At 41.7% G+C, this 14921-nt stretch overlaps 1 protein-coding gene and 1 long non-coding RNA gene across 2 annotated transcripts; one reads left to right on the top strand and one right to left on the bottom strand.

The window, feature by feature from the left end:
* The first annotated feature begins 3968 nt into the window (after positions 1-3968).
* Positions 3969-5150, top strand: LOC145432398 (uncharacterized). The gene is made up of 2 exons (XR_013912675.1): positions 3969-4830; positions 4962-5150. It is a non-coding gene; the product is annotated as an uncharacterized LOC145432398 (long non-coding RNA).
* A 578-nt stretch (positions 5151-5728) lies between these two features.
* Positions 5729-8624, bottom strand: paxx (PAXX non-homologous end joining factor). Its single transcript, XM_026187689.2, has 7 exons — positions 8105-8624; positions 7815-7875; positions 7695-7744; positions 7416-7594; positions 7264-7323; positions 6074-6167; positions 5729-5988 (listed from the first exon to the last, which is right to left on the bottom strand). Exons 1-7 carry the CDS (start codon positions 8389-8391, stop codon positions 5940-5942), a joined length of 780 nt encoding a protein of 259 aa, XP_026043474.1. The 5' UTR covers positions 8392-8624; the 3' UTR covers positions 5729-5939.
* Between the last annotated feature and the right edge of the window lie 6297 nt (positions 8625-14921).

A 14921-nucleotide genomic window follows, 5' to 3' on the forward strand; every position in this document is an offset into this window, starting at 1 on the left:
CTGACCACCACCACCAGTAGGCAACGGGTGAAGTGTCTTGCCCAAGGACACAACGACCGAGACTGTCGGAGCCAGGGCTCGAACCGGCAACCTTCCGATTACAACATGAACTACCAAGTCTTGAGCCCACGATCGCCCCATAAATACACAACAAATGTTTTGGGGTTTTTTTTTAAATCATTTTTTCCCATTTTGTTAAGTGCTTTGAGTGGTCAGGTAAAGTTAAAAAAAACACTATATAAGAACTAGAACCATTTGTCATTGTTACTAAGCACCTAAAAGACACATGACTTTATTCTATGCACTTTTTATCTATTATTCACACTTAAAGCCACCACAACAACAATCACCTAAAGGCACTTTATATTGTTGGGAAAAGGCCCTACAATACTACAGAGTATTGTACAGAGAAAACACCACCCCTATGAGGAAATGCTTTTGGCGAAAGAAGAAAAACTCCCTTTTAAAAGGAAGAAACCTCCAGCAGAACCAGGCTGCACCAATGAGATTAACTAAATTCATCTCAATATTAATTTTAACTTTTTATAAACTGCTACTGGCATTGTAAACAGGCTAACATTTTGTCATTATTTAATCAGCATTCTCCAAAACAATTGTGAAAAAGTTTATTTTACATGTAGTTTAATTACTTGATCTTCATTTAAACTATTTCACTGCAGATTTTCCTCTTTGAAGAATTTTTCACATAAAAGGAAGGTATAATTACAGAATAAAATTATAGCAGTCTTACATTACTAATGTGTTTAAGTACTGCTTTTGGCAAAATGATGATACAACATGGGAACAAATTCATGACTAGGTGTAGCCAACCAACAGACTTAACACACATGAGACGCATTCTGCTAATTGGGGGTAATTGACTGATTCAGTGAAAGGGGTGTGTTCAAATTAATAGCAGTGTGGATTTCAGGTCATTCAATCTGTGAAGAAATGGGTGTCAATTAAGGCCCTTATTTAAGGAAGGAAGGCAGCAGCTGTTGTACCTGCTGGTTTTAGCCCTTGCTCAGTGAGTAAAATGAGTTGTTCCAGACATTGCACTGGGGGAGAAAGAACTTTAATCAAAAGTTGATTGGAGAGGGGGAAATAATTGGCTGCTCAGCTAAAAAGATTTCAAATGTTTTGAAATGGGAAAGAAAAAGGAATACTACCATCTGCCTAGATGATAGAATAACAAGAATGGCAAAGAAGCATCCAGTGATCAGCTCCAGAGAGATCAAGGAAGATATATAGATCTCCATTTACCTGTGAGTACTTTAACAATCAGAGGAGAGGATGCCTATGTGAAGCCAAATTATTTCCAAGAAACCTCGTAAAAAGTATTGAAAAGGTTACAGTTTGCCAAAGAACACATTGACTGGCCCAAAGAGAAGTGGCACAATATTCTATGGACTGATGAAAGCAAGATTGTTCTTATTGGGTCTGAAGATTGCAGACAGTTTGTGAGACGACCCCCAAACACTGAATACAAGCCACAGTACACAGTGAAGACCGTAAAACAAGGAGGTGCAAGCATAATGGTTTGGGGATGTTTCGCATACTTTGGAGTTGGGTCCATTTATCACATAACAGGCACCATGGACCAGTTTCAGTACCTAAAAATACTGGAAGAGTATTTTTAGGTACTTGATCGAAACTTTTAACATATTTTTCAAATTAAATATAATTTGTTGGTTTGTTTTGTTTTTTGCCTTACGCAGAGAAAGAAATGCCCCTAAAATGGGTGTTTCAGCAGAACAATGACCCCAAACACACCAGCAAGCAGGTAACATCCTGGTTGCAGACCAAAAAGAGCCCAGCCCAATCCCTGGACCTCAATCTGATTGAAAATTTGTGGTGTGACCTCAAAAATTCTGTTTTTGACGCAAAACCCAAGAATACAGAAAATCTGTGGAATGTGGTCCAGTTAGCCTGGGCTGCAACTTCTGTTTGAAGGTGTCAAATGCTAGTTGACTGTAAATATTCCAGTTTGTAAATGAAAATACACACTTTTTTTTTTTTTTTTGAACAACCTAATATTCTTTTTCTTCATTTTTAGTAAAAATAAAGAAAAATAATTGTTCATGATTTCATTTGAGAGTGAATTTGCATAGCACAACATGGACCTTTTCCTCTGTTTTTAATACACTGTTATGTTGTACATAACTGTACGTAGGACACCTGGGTCAAGTGATGGATTTTTTGTTAATGCTACAAACTATTTTTTTGAGGCTAAATGGAAATCTTCTAAATCAGCAAGATGTCGTTTCCTCTGCAGCTTACACATCATCTGCTTTAAGATGTGCATTAGAGAGTTATTTCCAGGATGTCAAGTACTTCAGATTTAAGGCTTTTTCAGGAGAGCGACCTTATCCAGAGTAATATGCAGTGTAAATCCTATTTAAAAAGACAATCTATTTCTGTGGGAGTAGTTCAGGTAGCTTGCTCTCCACAAAGATAATAACAATGAATTAATTATATTCTTAATCTTAGTTACAGCACTCTCAATAGAATAGAATTCAATAGAATAGAATTCAACTTTATTGTCATTGCACATGCACAGGTACAGGGCAACGAAATGCAGTTTGCATCCATCCAGAAGTGCTTTAGTGATATAGATATATTACAATATATATTAGCAATAATATAGATATGTGAGTATATTACAGAAATGGGTCTATTATGGTATGTTATAATGTACACGGTATGAAGTATGTTGTGAATATTCTATAAGTATGTACAGGCTGTAGTGAGTACAAGCTATGTACAGGATATGAACAGGATATAAATATGAAAAACTATACAGAATATGAAATAAATAACTTTACAGAATCTGGGATATACAGCTATACAGAAATGGGAACTATGCAAGTTGTAAACAGTTGTAGGATTAAAGATTATCGAATGTACAGAATGATTATTTACACAGAGCTATACAGTAGTGCAGTTAAGATAAGTGAGGGTGTAGATAGTTTCTACAGAGTATTAGATTATTCTGTTATTATATGTTACCTTATATATGTAATCAAAGTAGTTGAATTAGAATACTGCTGTAGATCACATTATACCCTTTAATATAGAGTGTGTGAGCTGTATGTAGTTTAGTTCTCATTATACTTTTGAGTTAACAGAACATATTCACATATTAGTTCATTAGATAAATGTGCATCACTCTGTATCCTTGATCTGCTGGGAATGTGTTACACTGTTTTCTTGACATGCTTAATTGTTGAATCATGAAGAGAAGGTTGTAAGCAGGAGACTCTGTGTCTAAAGACAGGGGAGATAGATAGACCACATTCCACACCCCCACCTTACAGAAAGCAGAGAAACAACTGCCGAGGTCATAACTTAGGCGCTGTAACAGAGAAAAAATGTGATGTTTTGGCTTTTACGACTAGCTGGGGGCCACTAGAGACTATAAAAAGCTGAGCAACCCGTCACCATTTAGAGACATGTGCCTGACCCTCTGGTAGCATCTCTCCCGTCCGGACGTTGTAATGCTCTGACTGTTGAATTGTATGGAAATAAATGATTGTTGATTGAGCATTGATACACCGAGTATTGTCCTTCCTTCAGCCCAAAGATTCAAAGAATTGGGAGATTTCAACAAGAGGCTATATAAAGTGCTAGTGGTTGTGAGTGGTGGTTCAGTCCATGTTATTATTGTGTTTGAGGGTACAGTTGTCCATTGTGGGTGTGTGTATGTTCAGTCCATGAGTTTAACGTGGGTCAGATGTCAGGAGGCAGAGTTCAGGAGTCTGACAGCTGTGGGGAACATCTACATCCTAACCCCTACATCAATAGGACATCTACTGGGAACATTCCTCCCTAGATAACACCTAGCACAAACAGCAGTAACTTAAATAGAGTTGAATGCTACATCTTATCAAACAAAGTGGACAAGAAAGCAGCTCGGGGGCGATCGTGGCTCAAGAGTTGGGAGTTCGCCTTGTAATCAGAAGGTTGCTGGTTTGAGCCCCGGCTTGGACAGTCTCGGTCGTTGTGTCCTTGGGCAAGACACTTCACCCGTTGCCTACTGGTGGTGGTCAGAGGGCCCGGTGACGGCAGTGTCCGGCAGCCTCGCTTCTCAGTGCGCCCCAGGGTGGCTGTGGCTACAATGTAGCTTGCCATCACCAGTGTGTAAATGGGTGGATATGTAAAGCGCTATACAAATACAGGCCATATTTTGGCTGGCAGTAGCTCAGGAAGTAGAGCAGATCACCTATTAAATTGAAGGCTGGTGGTTTGACCTAGTGATGGGACGTTCTGTATCGAGGCTTCGGAGCGTGTGTCGAGTAATGGAGGGGGCGTTTCCGCGAAGCGCGTATCGAGGCTTGCTTCATTTATGGGAGGAGCTGAAAATGATGACGTCCGAAGCCTCGCTGCCCGGCTGTACCACGTGACTGGTTCATGAAGTGGTTCGAACTTTGCCGCGAGATATGACAGCGATATAAACCCCTCAGACTTCATTCAAAAATGTGGGTGTTTGATGGAGAGTTGCGGTTAGTGAGAGTTTGGAGACAGTTTGGAGGTTTATGAGAGTGAGGAGAGAAAGTCAGGAGAGAATGGAGCCAGCTAAGGAGAGGAGGATGTCCTCCCCTGTGTGGGAACATTTTGATCTTATTCCTCCCAACAAGGTATTTCTACAGAAGATGTATTTTCATGATACTGATGGTGCAATACAATTTATGTTGAGCTGTCTTGACTTTTGTACAAGGTGAAGTGTTTGCTATGTGCCAGGGAGCTGGGATATAACAACAACATCCATGCTTAGGCACTACAGAGCTTTGCATGAGAATAAGGGGGACACCGATCGTGGAGCAAGACCAGGTGAGCCATCAAATGCAATGATAATATAGGATGCAGTAATGTTACTAAATGATATAACAATATTATACAACTGTTATAAGTTACGTGTGTGCTATTTATATTTGTGCTTTGTCTTTATTGTCTTTCCTCAGGAGAACAATCTCAAATAGATGAAGACCTGGTTAGCATGGTGATTGAGGACTCCCAGCCATTTAGCATTGTGGAGGACAAAGGATTCAAAAGATTTGTTAAATCATTAAATCCTAGCTATGTTCTCCCCACTAAAAAGGTCATAAAAGCAGTGAAAATTTAGTTTTTACAGAATAAAATGTGAAGCCTCAGTGTGTAGCTGTCCATACCTCAACGTTACAAAAGCACAACCACTGTCCACACCCCAACCACACCTCACCTCACAGTAAATGATCATTTCCATTTCAAGCATTTCCAAATAATCATTTCCCATACTGCCACTATAAATATACACAGTATACTGCCATCACTACAATATACATGTTTTACACACTCCTTTTGTTGTTGACATTTACAGGCTGTGTGCAAAATGCCACACTCTTCAAATTCATGCCAGCTATTATTTTTACGTCCAGTAGGTGTCCTGCTAGAGCAAATGAAGCTTCATGAAGCTTCGCGTTGGGGTGAACCAATTGGATGAAAAGCTTCAGTGCTTCATCTGCCCATCACTAGTTTGACCCCCTATCTCCATCCTTTGGGCATGATACTAACCCCAAGTTGCTCTCCAATGCATTTGAGTGTGAATGCTAGAAGCACTTGCACAGCAAAACAAGTGCTTGTGAGAATAAGGCAAGTTGTGTAAAGTGCTGTTCTCAGAGTAGAAAAGCACAATATAAGAACAAGTCCTGAAAAAGGGAGGGGGGGGGGGGGAAATAAAAGTGTGCAAATGTGTTTCTTATGTCATTTTATTACAAATTATCATTCAATCATTTATTGGAGACAACCATTATATAGCATTAAAAGTCATTGTTTAATAAAAAGCAGTTAAAGTTTAAGCTTTGATCCCATAAATATGCACTGAGGTTTTCATGTTCTGTTAGTGGATTAAAAGATCATTCATCTCTGGCTGCGCAGCAGGACTATGAGTACAAGGAGGAAGATCAGTCTTCATCTGCATCATCAAAGGCAACGCCAGTCGCTTGCTGCTTTCTGCAAACACACATGGACAGTAGCTTTATTTCACTCACATCAGTAGCATCACTGCTCTATTGAAGTCCTGTAAGAGACACCATACTTTTTAACCCCAGGGTTGATGAGCGAGGACCCCGGAAGTCTTCTCTTCATGGTCATTGCTGGAGCGCTGCTCTGCTGCTGCCAGGGCTCAAACTCTAAAGGAGAACAGTTTTGCATTAATGAAAACGTTTAATTGCCCAATTACCTTTTTAAGCATGACATTTACATGTCTCCTTTTACTGAAAAAGATGGAATACTTCAATGTACATATAAGCACCGGATATAAGATCATTATTGTATTCAGTACTTACCTCAAAATTACCCAACACTAAGAAAATCCCATTTTAAAATCACTTAAAACAGTTTTAATATATTTAGAAGAGATTGCATTACAGCTGAAAATAAATGCAAATTTATTATGATGTTAAAAGAAAATTTGAGCCTCTTTCAAGATTAAAGTTTATTGTGACTGGTAGTCCACACTTGCAGAACCACATCTATGTGTTGGGGTTCTGTACCAGTGGGCCAGTTTCACAAAACATGCAGAACAACTACTCCAGTCAAGGCATAATGGCGAATAAATATTTGTAGTACAGTCAAACTGAGTGTTTGAAACTGTTTACAGATGTCCACGGCAACCATCGTTTATGTGGTTTTGTTTTATTTTTTTCCCCTTACTTCTTCCTCATCATATGAGTTTTCCTTTGGGATGAATAAAGCTTTTCTTATTCATGATGGAGAACAAGGGAAACTTCCAATATGATCCACTATTAACAGGTACACCTGTAGCCCCAAAATCTTACTTTCCTTCTGGTAATTTCCATTGTCTTTACAAAAGATATACCCATTTGACATTTCCCAGGTATTTTGGTTGCAGCAAAAAATTATTATGGATTTCACAACAGATCACAACATGATCTGTTGTACAGCCTCTTGTAATTTAATTTTACACATGAAAATGAAGAGCAGCATCTCCTGATCCAAGGCAACTTCAGCTACCATAACCATACTGGATTACACATACGGGAAGCTTCTGTTGTGGTTTAATCATGTTTCTAACCTGCAGAGTGTCCTGCTTTACATTCCTGACTGAAAGCATGCATCAATGGAATCATTTATGAGCAAACATCCATTAGGTTGTATAGAAAAGTTGGCCACAGCCAGTGTGACATCACATTTAGATTTTGAATCCTTGGTATTGGAGATGGCCAATGGTTATTTGAAGCCAAGAGCCATTTCACAAATGTATACCTGTGGGCCGTCTTTGGTTTTTCACTGGACTGGCTGAGGGGGGTCCACTTGAGGGGCCACCTGTGAGGGGACATGTTACAGTCAGTACTGATCTAAAAGGAAGTTAGTTTTAATTCTGCATAAAATGAGTCACAACTACAAAGTGAATTCACTGTCAAGCTGTGTGAGGCTGTCAGCCATCGTGAACAGCAGCTCCCTCAACTTGTCTGTGGCCTGTGGACCTTCCAGTCTGGACAGAGTTACACTCAGGTCTCCTGGACTGGATCCCAAACGCAGCTCTGCACCAACCTCATGCACGGAAACAGACACATCTCCACTATTGCAGGATGCCCTGAGGAAAATAGAGATATATTCAGCCTCACTTACCTGACCACAGCTTTTTATAGTTCCATGCAAGAAGTGATGCATGCAGGAGTTGAGTGTGGTCTCACCTGAGTTTTAAGACATAATCCTCTGTAGATTTTAAGGCAAACCGCTGCCCCTGAACACACAGGGAAGACAGAAATTATGACAGTATACTGAGTGAATGAGAAGAAACCCAGAATACTTACAAGGTGCTTCAGACTGTCCTTAGTGTACTCCACACTCCAGACATTTGCAGCATCTGTCAGACTACAGCACACGATGTTTTAGTGCGCATGTGTGCCTAAACTAATGCGCTCACCGTCAGACTTTCACTGTCAGTTAAAACTAAATTTTATACCACCGGGGGAAAGGCCGTAACATCAACAAACTACTAATACTTCCATTTCCTAGCTTATGTCCAAGTACAAACGTATTTTTCCGAATAAAAAAGATTTAATTTCAAATGAACTCCGGCTAATAACAACATCTGACTCACCAGACACTAAGCATTCCGTCTTTCCTGCGAGTGTAACAAAGGAATTTAGATTGGCTTGTTTTATCCAACACGGTACAATAGGAATTTACACTAACATCCATGTCTCCACTGTGGTTCACAGAAGAACAAAAGAAAAACAAGCGTATGCCTCTTGCACTCTTGCAAGAGTACACCGTTTCATAGCATGAGTGCCAGACACCTTTGACAAGCGCCATCTTCTGGCTTGGAATGGTTACTTCACTGGCTTGCAGACTACGGGGACCTCTCCCTCTCGATGTAATCGGCATACCAATTGTTGAATGGAGGAGTAAAGATCTATACTTCTGGGCCCTGTTTCGGGAAGCCGGTTTGGAAAACTCAGAGTGAAAAACGACACTCAGGGTTGAGTAACCCCGAACTGTCCAACTCGGAATATTCGGTTCCAGAAAGGCTGATAACAAGTAGTTCAATCAACGCGGAGTTGCTTTAACCCCAAGTGAAGCGCGCGGACGAGGATACATAAAGCCCTGATCAGTGGAGCACAGATTAAGCGAGTCACCATGGAGACGGAGGGAAAGAAGGCGCGGTCAATGTATCTTACAGCGCTTGAGGCCGAAATTCTGATGGCAGCATATGCCGATAACATGCAAATTCCGCGGAAAAAAGTAACACAGCCACAGCTGCAAAAGCATGGCAAAACATAGCCGACAGAGTCAATGCGTGAGTGTTAATTTAAACATTGATCTAGGGATTTCCACCCATTTAACACGTTATTTTATCATATGTTATTTTATTTGTTATTTTATACATTTTATTTTGTGATGTGATGTGGGCGCAGGTGCAACCCAACAGGCCCCAAACGTTCCTGGCAGCAAGTAAAAATGAAATATAAAAATATAGTCCAAACAGGTAAGGTGTAATTGTATTATGAGCCATAGTGCTTGGTCTGTTTGTCCCATGTAAATCAATTGCAGTTAGAGGCTACATTAATTTTCTTTCTGTAAGTACTTATTGAAATTATCTGAGCACATTACAAGTACATATTTGCTTACTCTGTATGCTCAAATGTGACCCGTTATAGCCAACAGAAAAAAAGCGGAGGCCCGAAAAACAGGTGGGGGTCCTCCACCACCACCACTCACAGAGGCTGAGCAGTTGGCCCTCAGCCAAAACAGTGGGCGCCCTGTGGCTGAAGGCATCTCTGCGGGGACATCCTCTGAGTCAATAACCCCGCAAGACACAAGTGCCTACATAAGGGGTAAATTCAAAATAATACATGATGTGCATACATCCTTTCTTCACAGTCACCTTTGCAGTGCTACTCATTCATTTGATAAACTCTTTACCATAATGGATTATTTTGTAGTGAAGTTATTTTCCTACTGATTTTGCCTTCCCTCAGGCTTGGTTGTCTTTGAGAGCATAATGACAATGAAGTGTAAGGTGCTTGGTATGTTTGTTAATTGCCATTTGGTCCCTTGTAAGTTATAAGTGACCTGTATAAACCTCATATTCTATCAGTTGATGGTGATGGTGTACTGCATCTGGTGCAGCCTCCTGTTGAGCCAGACCAACATGCAGTTGTGAGTAATACTCCACAGATTATATGAGTTTACAGTAGAACAGCAATGTTGTTTATTTCTTTACTGCAGGAAAATAATGAAGAAACATTGACAGCTGTTACAGAGGAGGAAGCAACAGAGACACTTTATGAGGTTTACATCTTTTAATACTTTGTGTACAGAAAATACAGGCGACCAATAAAGCCAGTTGAACAAAAAACCTGTTTATTCTTCTTTCAACATGTTGAGGTGATGGGTCAAAAGAAATGATTGTGACATATGGTGTCTCTGACTGCTCTTCCATCTTGTATGTCCGTGGGAGGGTCAGGATGTTCATGGTTTGGATCACTGCTGATGTTTGGTTCAGAAGGACAGTGTTCTCCTCTAATTGTGGCAATGTTGTGAAGAATCACACATGCCACAATAATGTCACATGCCCTTTCTGGGGTGACCCTGAGTCTTTGCAGGCACTGGAACCGGGCCTTAAGCATTCCGATAGTCATTTCAATTCTGGCTCTTGTCCTGCAATGAGCCAGATTATAACGCTGCTGTGGGCCCGGTTCAGGGTCAGAGTAAGGGGTAAGCAAATAGGGTAAACATGGATACCCCCTATCACCAAGCAAGTAGCCAGTGAACTCTCCTAAGACAGAAGGATACACTTCAGTTCAAATGTCCCTGAAGCAATTGGTCTTTATATATTTTAAAGTATTCTCAACTCACCATGTCCAAATTTTGTGCTCAGTGTACATTCACGGAATATTTGTGAGTCATGGACAGAGCCTGGCCACTTGGCTTCCACATTTGTGATAATGTTGGCAGCATCACATATGATCTTCACAGTGCAGAGAACACAAATTAGCATCCATTACTATAATGAAATAATTTGTTAGTTTGACATGCTACAGGGAACTATGTACCTGTACATTAATGCTGTGGAAAGACTTCCTGTTCACATAGTCTCCTTCATTTACTGAAGGAGCAATGATTGGAATGTGAGTGCCATCTGTACAGCCAATCACGCCTGGGAACCCTGAAAATAAATGTGCAATTTAAGTAGTAGTTCAAATATCACCACATCATACATTAAGTTTTGGTCATCCTGATACCTGCAATTTTGTGGCATCCCTCTTTGATAAATCTTGTGGGTCTGTGACCGGGGAACACCACAAACGAGTGCAGGAGACGTTTCAGTGCAACTGTAACATTCCTGACTGCCCGACAGACGGTAGCCTTGGAAACGTGCTCAGCGTCACCAATATTATACAGAAAGCTCCCGTTTGCAAGAAACCGAAGTGCAATACAAATAATATGCAATGAACTGAGAGCATGTCCGCGATGTGTCACATGCGTAATATATGGCCTGAGGATGTTATTCAAATAAATTATAGATTGTGCTGAGAAACGGTAACGTTCGCACAGACAATCATCAGGAAATGATAAAATGTCCAAACGCGCTCTGATCACTCTCTCCCGGCGGAGAGCTCTGCGGAGAATTTGGGCTTCACGATCTACTGGCTCTTCAAGGAAGGGACACGCCATGTCCGACACTTCCTACTGTCAGGTTTCCGACAAAGGGGCGGAGACAGTCAGGGTTAGTTGTAGTAAACCTGCTAGGGGGCAGGTTAGCTTCACGGAGTGTGTCGTCATAGTGACTCACTCAGGCTTCAGCTGAACTCGCTTTGTGAAACCGAAAACCCAGAGTTTTCGTTAACTCAGGGTATACTTACTCAGAGTTTGCACTAAACCGGCTTCCTGAAACAGGGCCCTGTTCCTGAATCCAGAGCACACACTCAATAGCGGTTTTAGATACGGGCGACACGGGCGGTTGCCCGGGGCGTAGGGTTGCCAACCGTCCCTTAAAATACGGAATCGTCCCGTATTTAGAAACAAAAGTACACGTCCCGTATTGAGCTAATAAGGGACGCACTTTGTCCCGTAATACAGTGAGAATCAAAAGTAGTCTATAAATGTTTATGGAATTAACGCTTTGTTTGAAAACATAATTCCCAGCCCCTCTCCTGCTTTGTGACCAATGAGCTGACAGCACACTTATGACAATAGTTGGGTTGCGGTCACGTGGTTGTGATGACGTGCGGAGGCAGCGCGATTTTTGAGTGGAGGGCGGAAGTAAACATGGAGGACACTGTGGAGAGTCAGGAGAGCAGCTATTGTGCAACTTTAGACCCCGTTTCTCGGGAGAGATATAAACAGATAGTTAAAAAAATATATCGGACGTGATCCGTATTCTTTGAAAATGTCCGAATACACCACAGAAGTAAAGGATTTGCCTACTATCGAGGCTGTGGATATCACCAACTACTTGGTCCTCCAGACTTCTTACTACACTAGGCAGCAAATGAAAGCTTTCAAGAGTCTGGAGGCGTACAATTTTTTTGTCAGCGGGTGGGTCCACAACCTTGGAACAAAACGTCTCCGTGATGGATACAGTTTGGTGTTTGCAAGGGTGAGTTCTTATATTGCTTTATCTTAAACACGCTAACAGTTAGCGGTAGCGGCTTTAACGTCAACAAACATGCCACATCCTTAGGACTTCGTTAGAGTGACAGTTGTTTGTTTCAAGGTAAACCATTCTCAGCCGTCTGTTGCATATCCAAAATCGCCTCTGCACATCGATGCTGTTCTGCCTTAAGCTTCATTCTTTTCTCTCGTTTGAGAACTGATTCCGATCTGGGTTTTCGTTCGTAGCCGAGATTGACCGTCGGAGCCCAGTCCTCCGACTCTTCGTCATCCAAAGCACTTGGGCAGCCTATAGTCCCAATCAAGTCAATATTAGACTACTAACTTAAAAGCACTAAGTAAACGAGAATTTAACGACAACCTAATGCTAATAAGTTCGTTTGCAAACATAACATTACCTCTGACGAAGTGGTCGCTGCAGACACGGGCATTGGCAGACTCTGCTCCTCCCGACTGTAAACGTAAATTTAAAATCCATTTTTTCCTACGTTTTTCGGTTAGAATTTTCCATTTTTCTCCTCTTCGTTGGGCTATTTTTGGTACCCTAAAATACCGTTTATCAGTTTCTCTGGTCGACCTACTGGAGCATCCGTAAACACAACAGGACATAGGCATTTTGCGTACTGTCTGTCTGTGATTTTGCGCTTATCTTTTTCACTTCCGACCGCCAGTCAAATTTCGCGCTTTACGTCGACGTCACGTCTACGTCAAATGAAACCTAGCTATTCGAGTATGACAATTCAGATTACCGCTCATCTCATTGGTCGAGGAAAGGTCGCTTACGGAGAAAATACCGGAAGACAACAGATGACCACAACAAGAAGCATGGCCAACAGGGAAACAAACGCCGTCACTGCGGTGCAAGTCTCGGACGACAGTACACCTAAAGCTGGGCAGACACTGTGCGATTTTTTCAGTCGCGTTATTCAGCTCCTGCTCAAACTGCACGATTGACTCGCAGGGGTTAGAAGTTGGTAGGTCACGATGCAGGTCTCACACTATACCGCCCGATGCTCTGATGCGACCTGAGTGCTCACACTGTGCGTCCATAAAATTAAGGTTATAACAGAAAATCTGTCGCTCGCTCTCTCTGTCTCTCACTCACACAGACACACCACCACCATCAACTTTGCTAAATTGCTAATGAAAAACATGATCAGGCAGCTGTGATTTAGCAGTGATGTAGATCCAACTATTTTCACGGTTGTTGTGGTCGTGATAATTTTGTGAGGCCACATCGAAAAGGCTCGGATGAGCTTTTCAAAGTTCTACAAGTTGTGCCTCCATCGCTTGTGTCCAGATCACACGCTGCACAGCCGTGCTGCTCCGTCTTTTTCACGGCGTTTACGTGTTTGCGCGCGAGCAGTGTGAGCGCCTGTGGTGACACCTTCACGAGCGATTGATGATCGGGAGCTGGTCGTGAGGTGTTAATCACTTCTCGTTACCCCACGTATACTACACGATGAAGGCCAAAATCGGTCCGATCACTCAAAAATCGGCTCAAAATGGGCCTAAAACCGCACAGTGTGAGCCCAGCGTTAGAGCAGCAATGTTTGTTCCCCTCAGAGAAAGGGAAGAATGGGAAAAGGAAAACACCTGGCTGGAAAAAGTTAATATGGGCATGTGCAGTGAATATCAGCGCTATGTGGCCAGAAGTGTGATAATATAATTTATTTTGTGTAATAAACGACTGCAAGGATGGATGATTACAACAAATAGATGACTAATACATAAAAGTAATACATAGATGAATAATGATGATGAGTTAAGATGCGTAATCATGGGAACAAGCGGGTTTTCAAACGGGAGCAGCTGATTAGCATTAGAAAAGCTGAAATAATACCTCAACTGAAGCCAATTGTACTAAATGCACTAAATGTGCACTGTTACAAGAATATTTTTCTTTCTATTGTTTTCTATTATTTTAAGTTAAGCAGGACAGAGTTCTTTTAAAGAAAGATTTACTTATATTCTCAAAAGTTAAGCATGACAGGCTTCTGTTTAAGAAAGAGACCTGTTTTATGTGTTAATGTTGTCATTTTGAGCTAAAAATAAATGGCTAAATGATCATTTGTTTCACATGTGTTCATATCACAAAGAATACACATCTACTTAAATCAAATTCAAGTCAAAGGGTTAAAAAAAATAATTTCACACACAAAAAAAGAGCTAGAAAATTCACCACACTGGGAAGGGTGAAGACAACTGGGTCGCCCGGCCCTGGCCACGAGGTGTCCCTTATTTATTTTTCAGGGAGTTGGCAACCCTACCGGGGCGGCATCGTGGTGAGGGGTGGCATCACGGGCATCGGCAAAAAAGAAAAAAATGCTTGAACTCATGCTGCCCCGACGTCAGCCAGGGAATGGCACAGGCACCGATCGGTTTTCTATCGCCCATTTGCTGGGGGTAAGGGCGCCCTCCTGCTGCTTCCGGCACGGGGAGGAGAGGCCGGGGCGGCGGGGGATTCTCTGGCTGGTTGGAGCAGCATCTAATAATAATCAAAACAAACCAACAAACACGAAAACACCAGGGGCCCGTTCTTCGTACCTCGCTAAGTAGGTTAGCCAGATTAGATTGTTGACGATTTCGCGTGATCCTGGATCAGTCGGTTCCCCGAAGCTCATCCGGGACTTGCTGCCATAGCAACAGAGCCGTAAGCGTAAACCTGCTCGGGAGCAGGTTTACTTTATGTAAACAGGATTAGATCGCGGCCACGCAGGTATGTCCGCTTCATTTATACGAAAGCAACAGTGATATTTTTCCACTGTTTCACCATAAATAAATATTATCAATGTAAC

Source organism: Astatotilapia calliptera, chromosome 12 (assembly GCF_964374335.1).
Source record: "Astatotilapia calliptera chromosome 12, fAstCal68.1, whole genome shotgun sequence".
NCBI lineage: Eukaryota > Metazoa > Chordata > Actinopteri > Cichliformes > Cichlidae > Astatotilapia > Astatotilapia calliptera.

Excerpts from the sequence above, each read along its gene's own strand:
- paxx (XM_026187689.2), bottom strand. The coding sequence starts at position 8,391 with ATGCCGATTACATCGAGAGGGAGAGGTCCCCGTAGTCTGCAAGCCAGT. Across the intron at positions 7,745-7,814 it reads AGGACAGTCTGAAGCACCTT|GGGCAGCGGTTTGCCTTAAA; the intron begins GTAAGTATTCTG and ends CTGTGTGTTCAG. Across the intron at positions 6,168-7,263 it reads AAACCAAAGACGGCCCACAG|AGTTTGAGCCCTGGCAGCAG; the intron begins GTATACATTTGT and ends GTTCTCCTTTAG.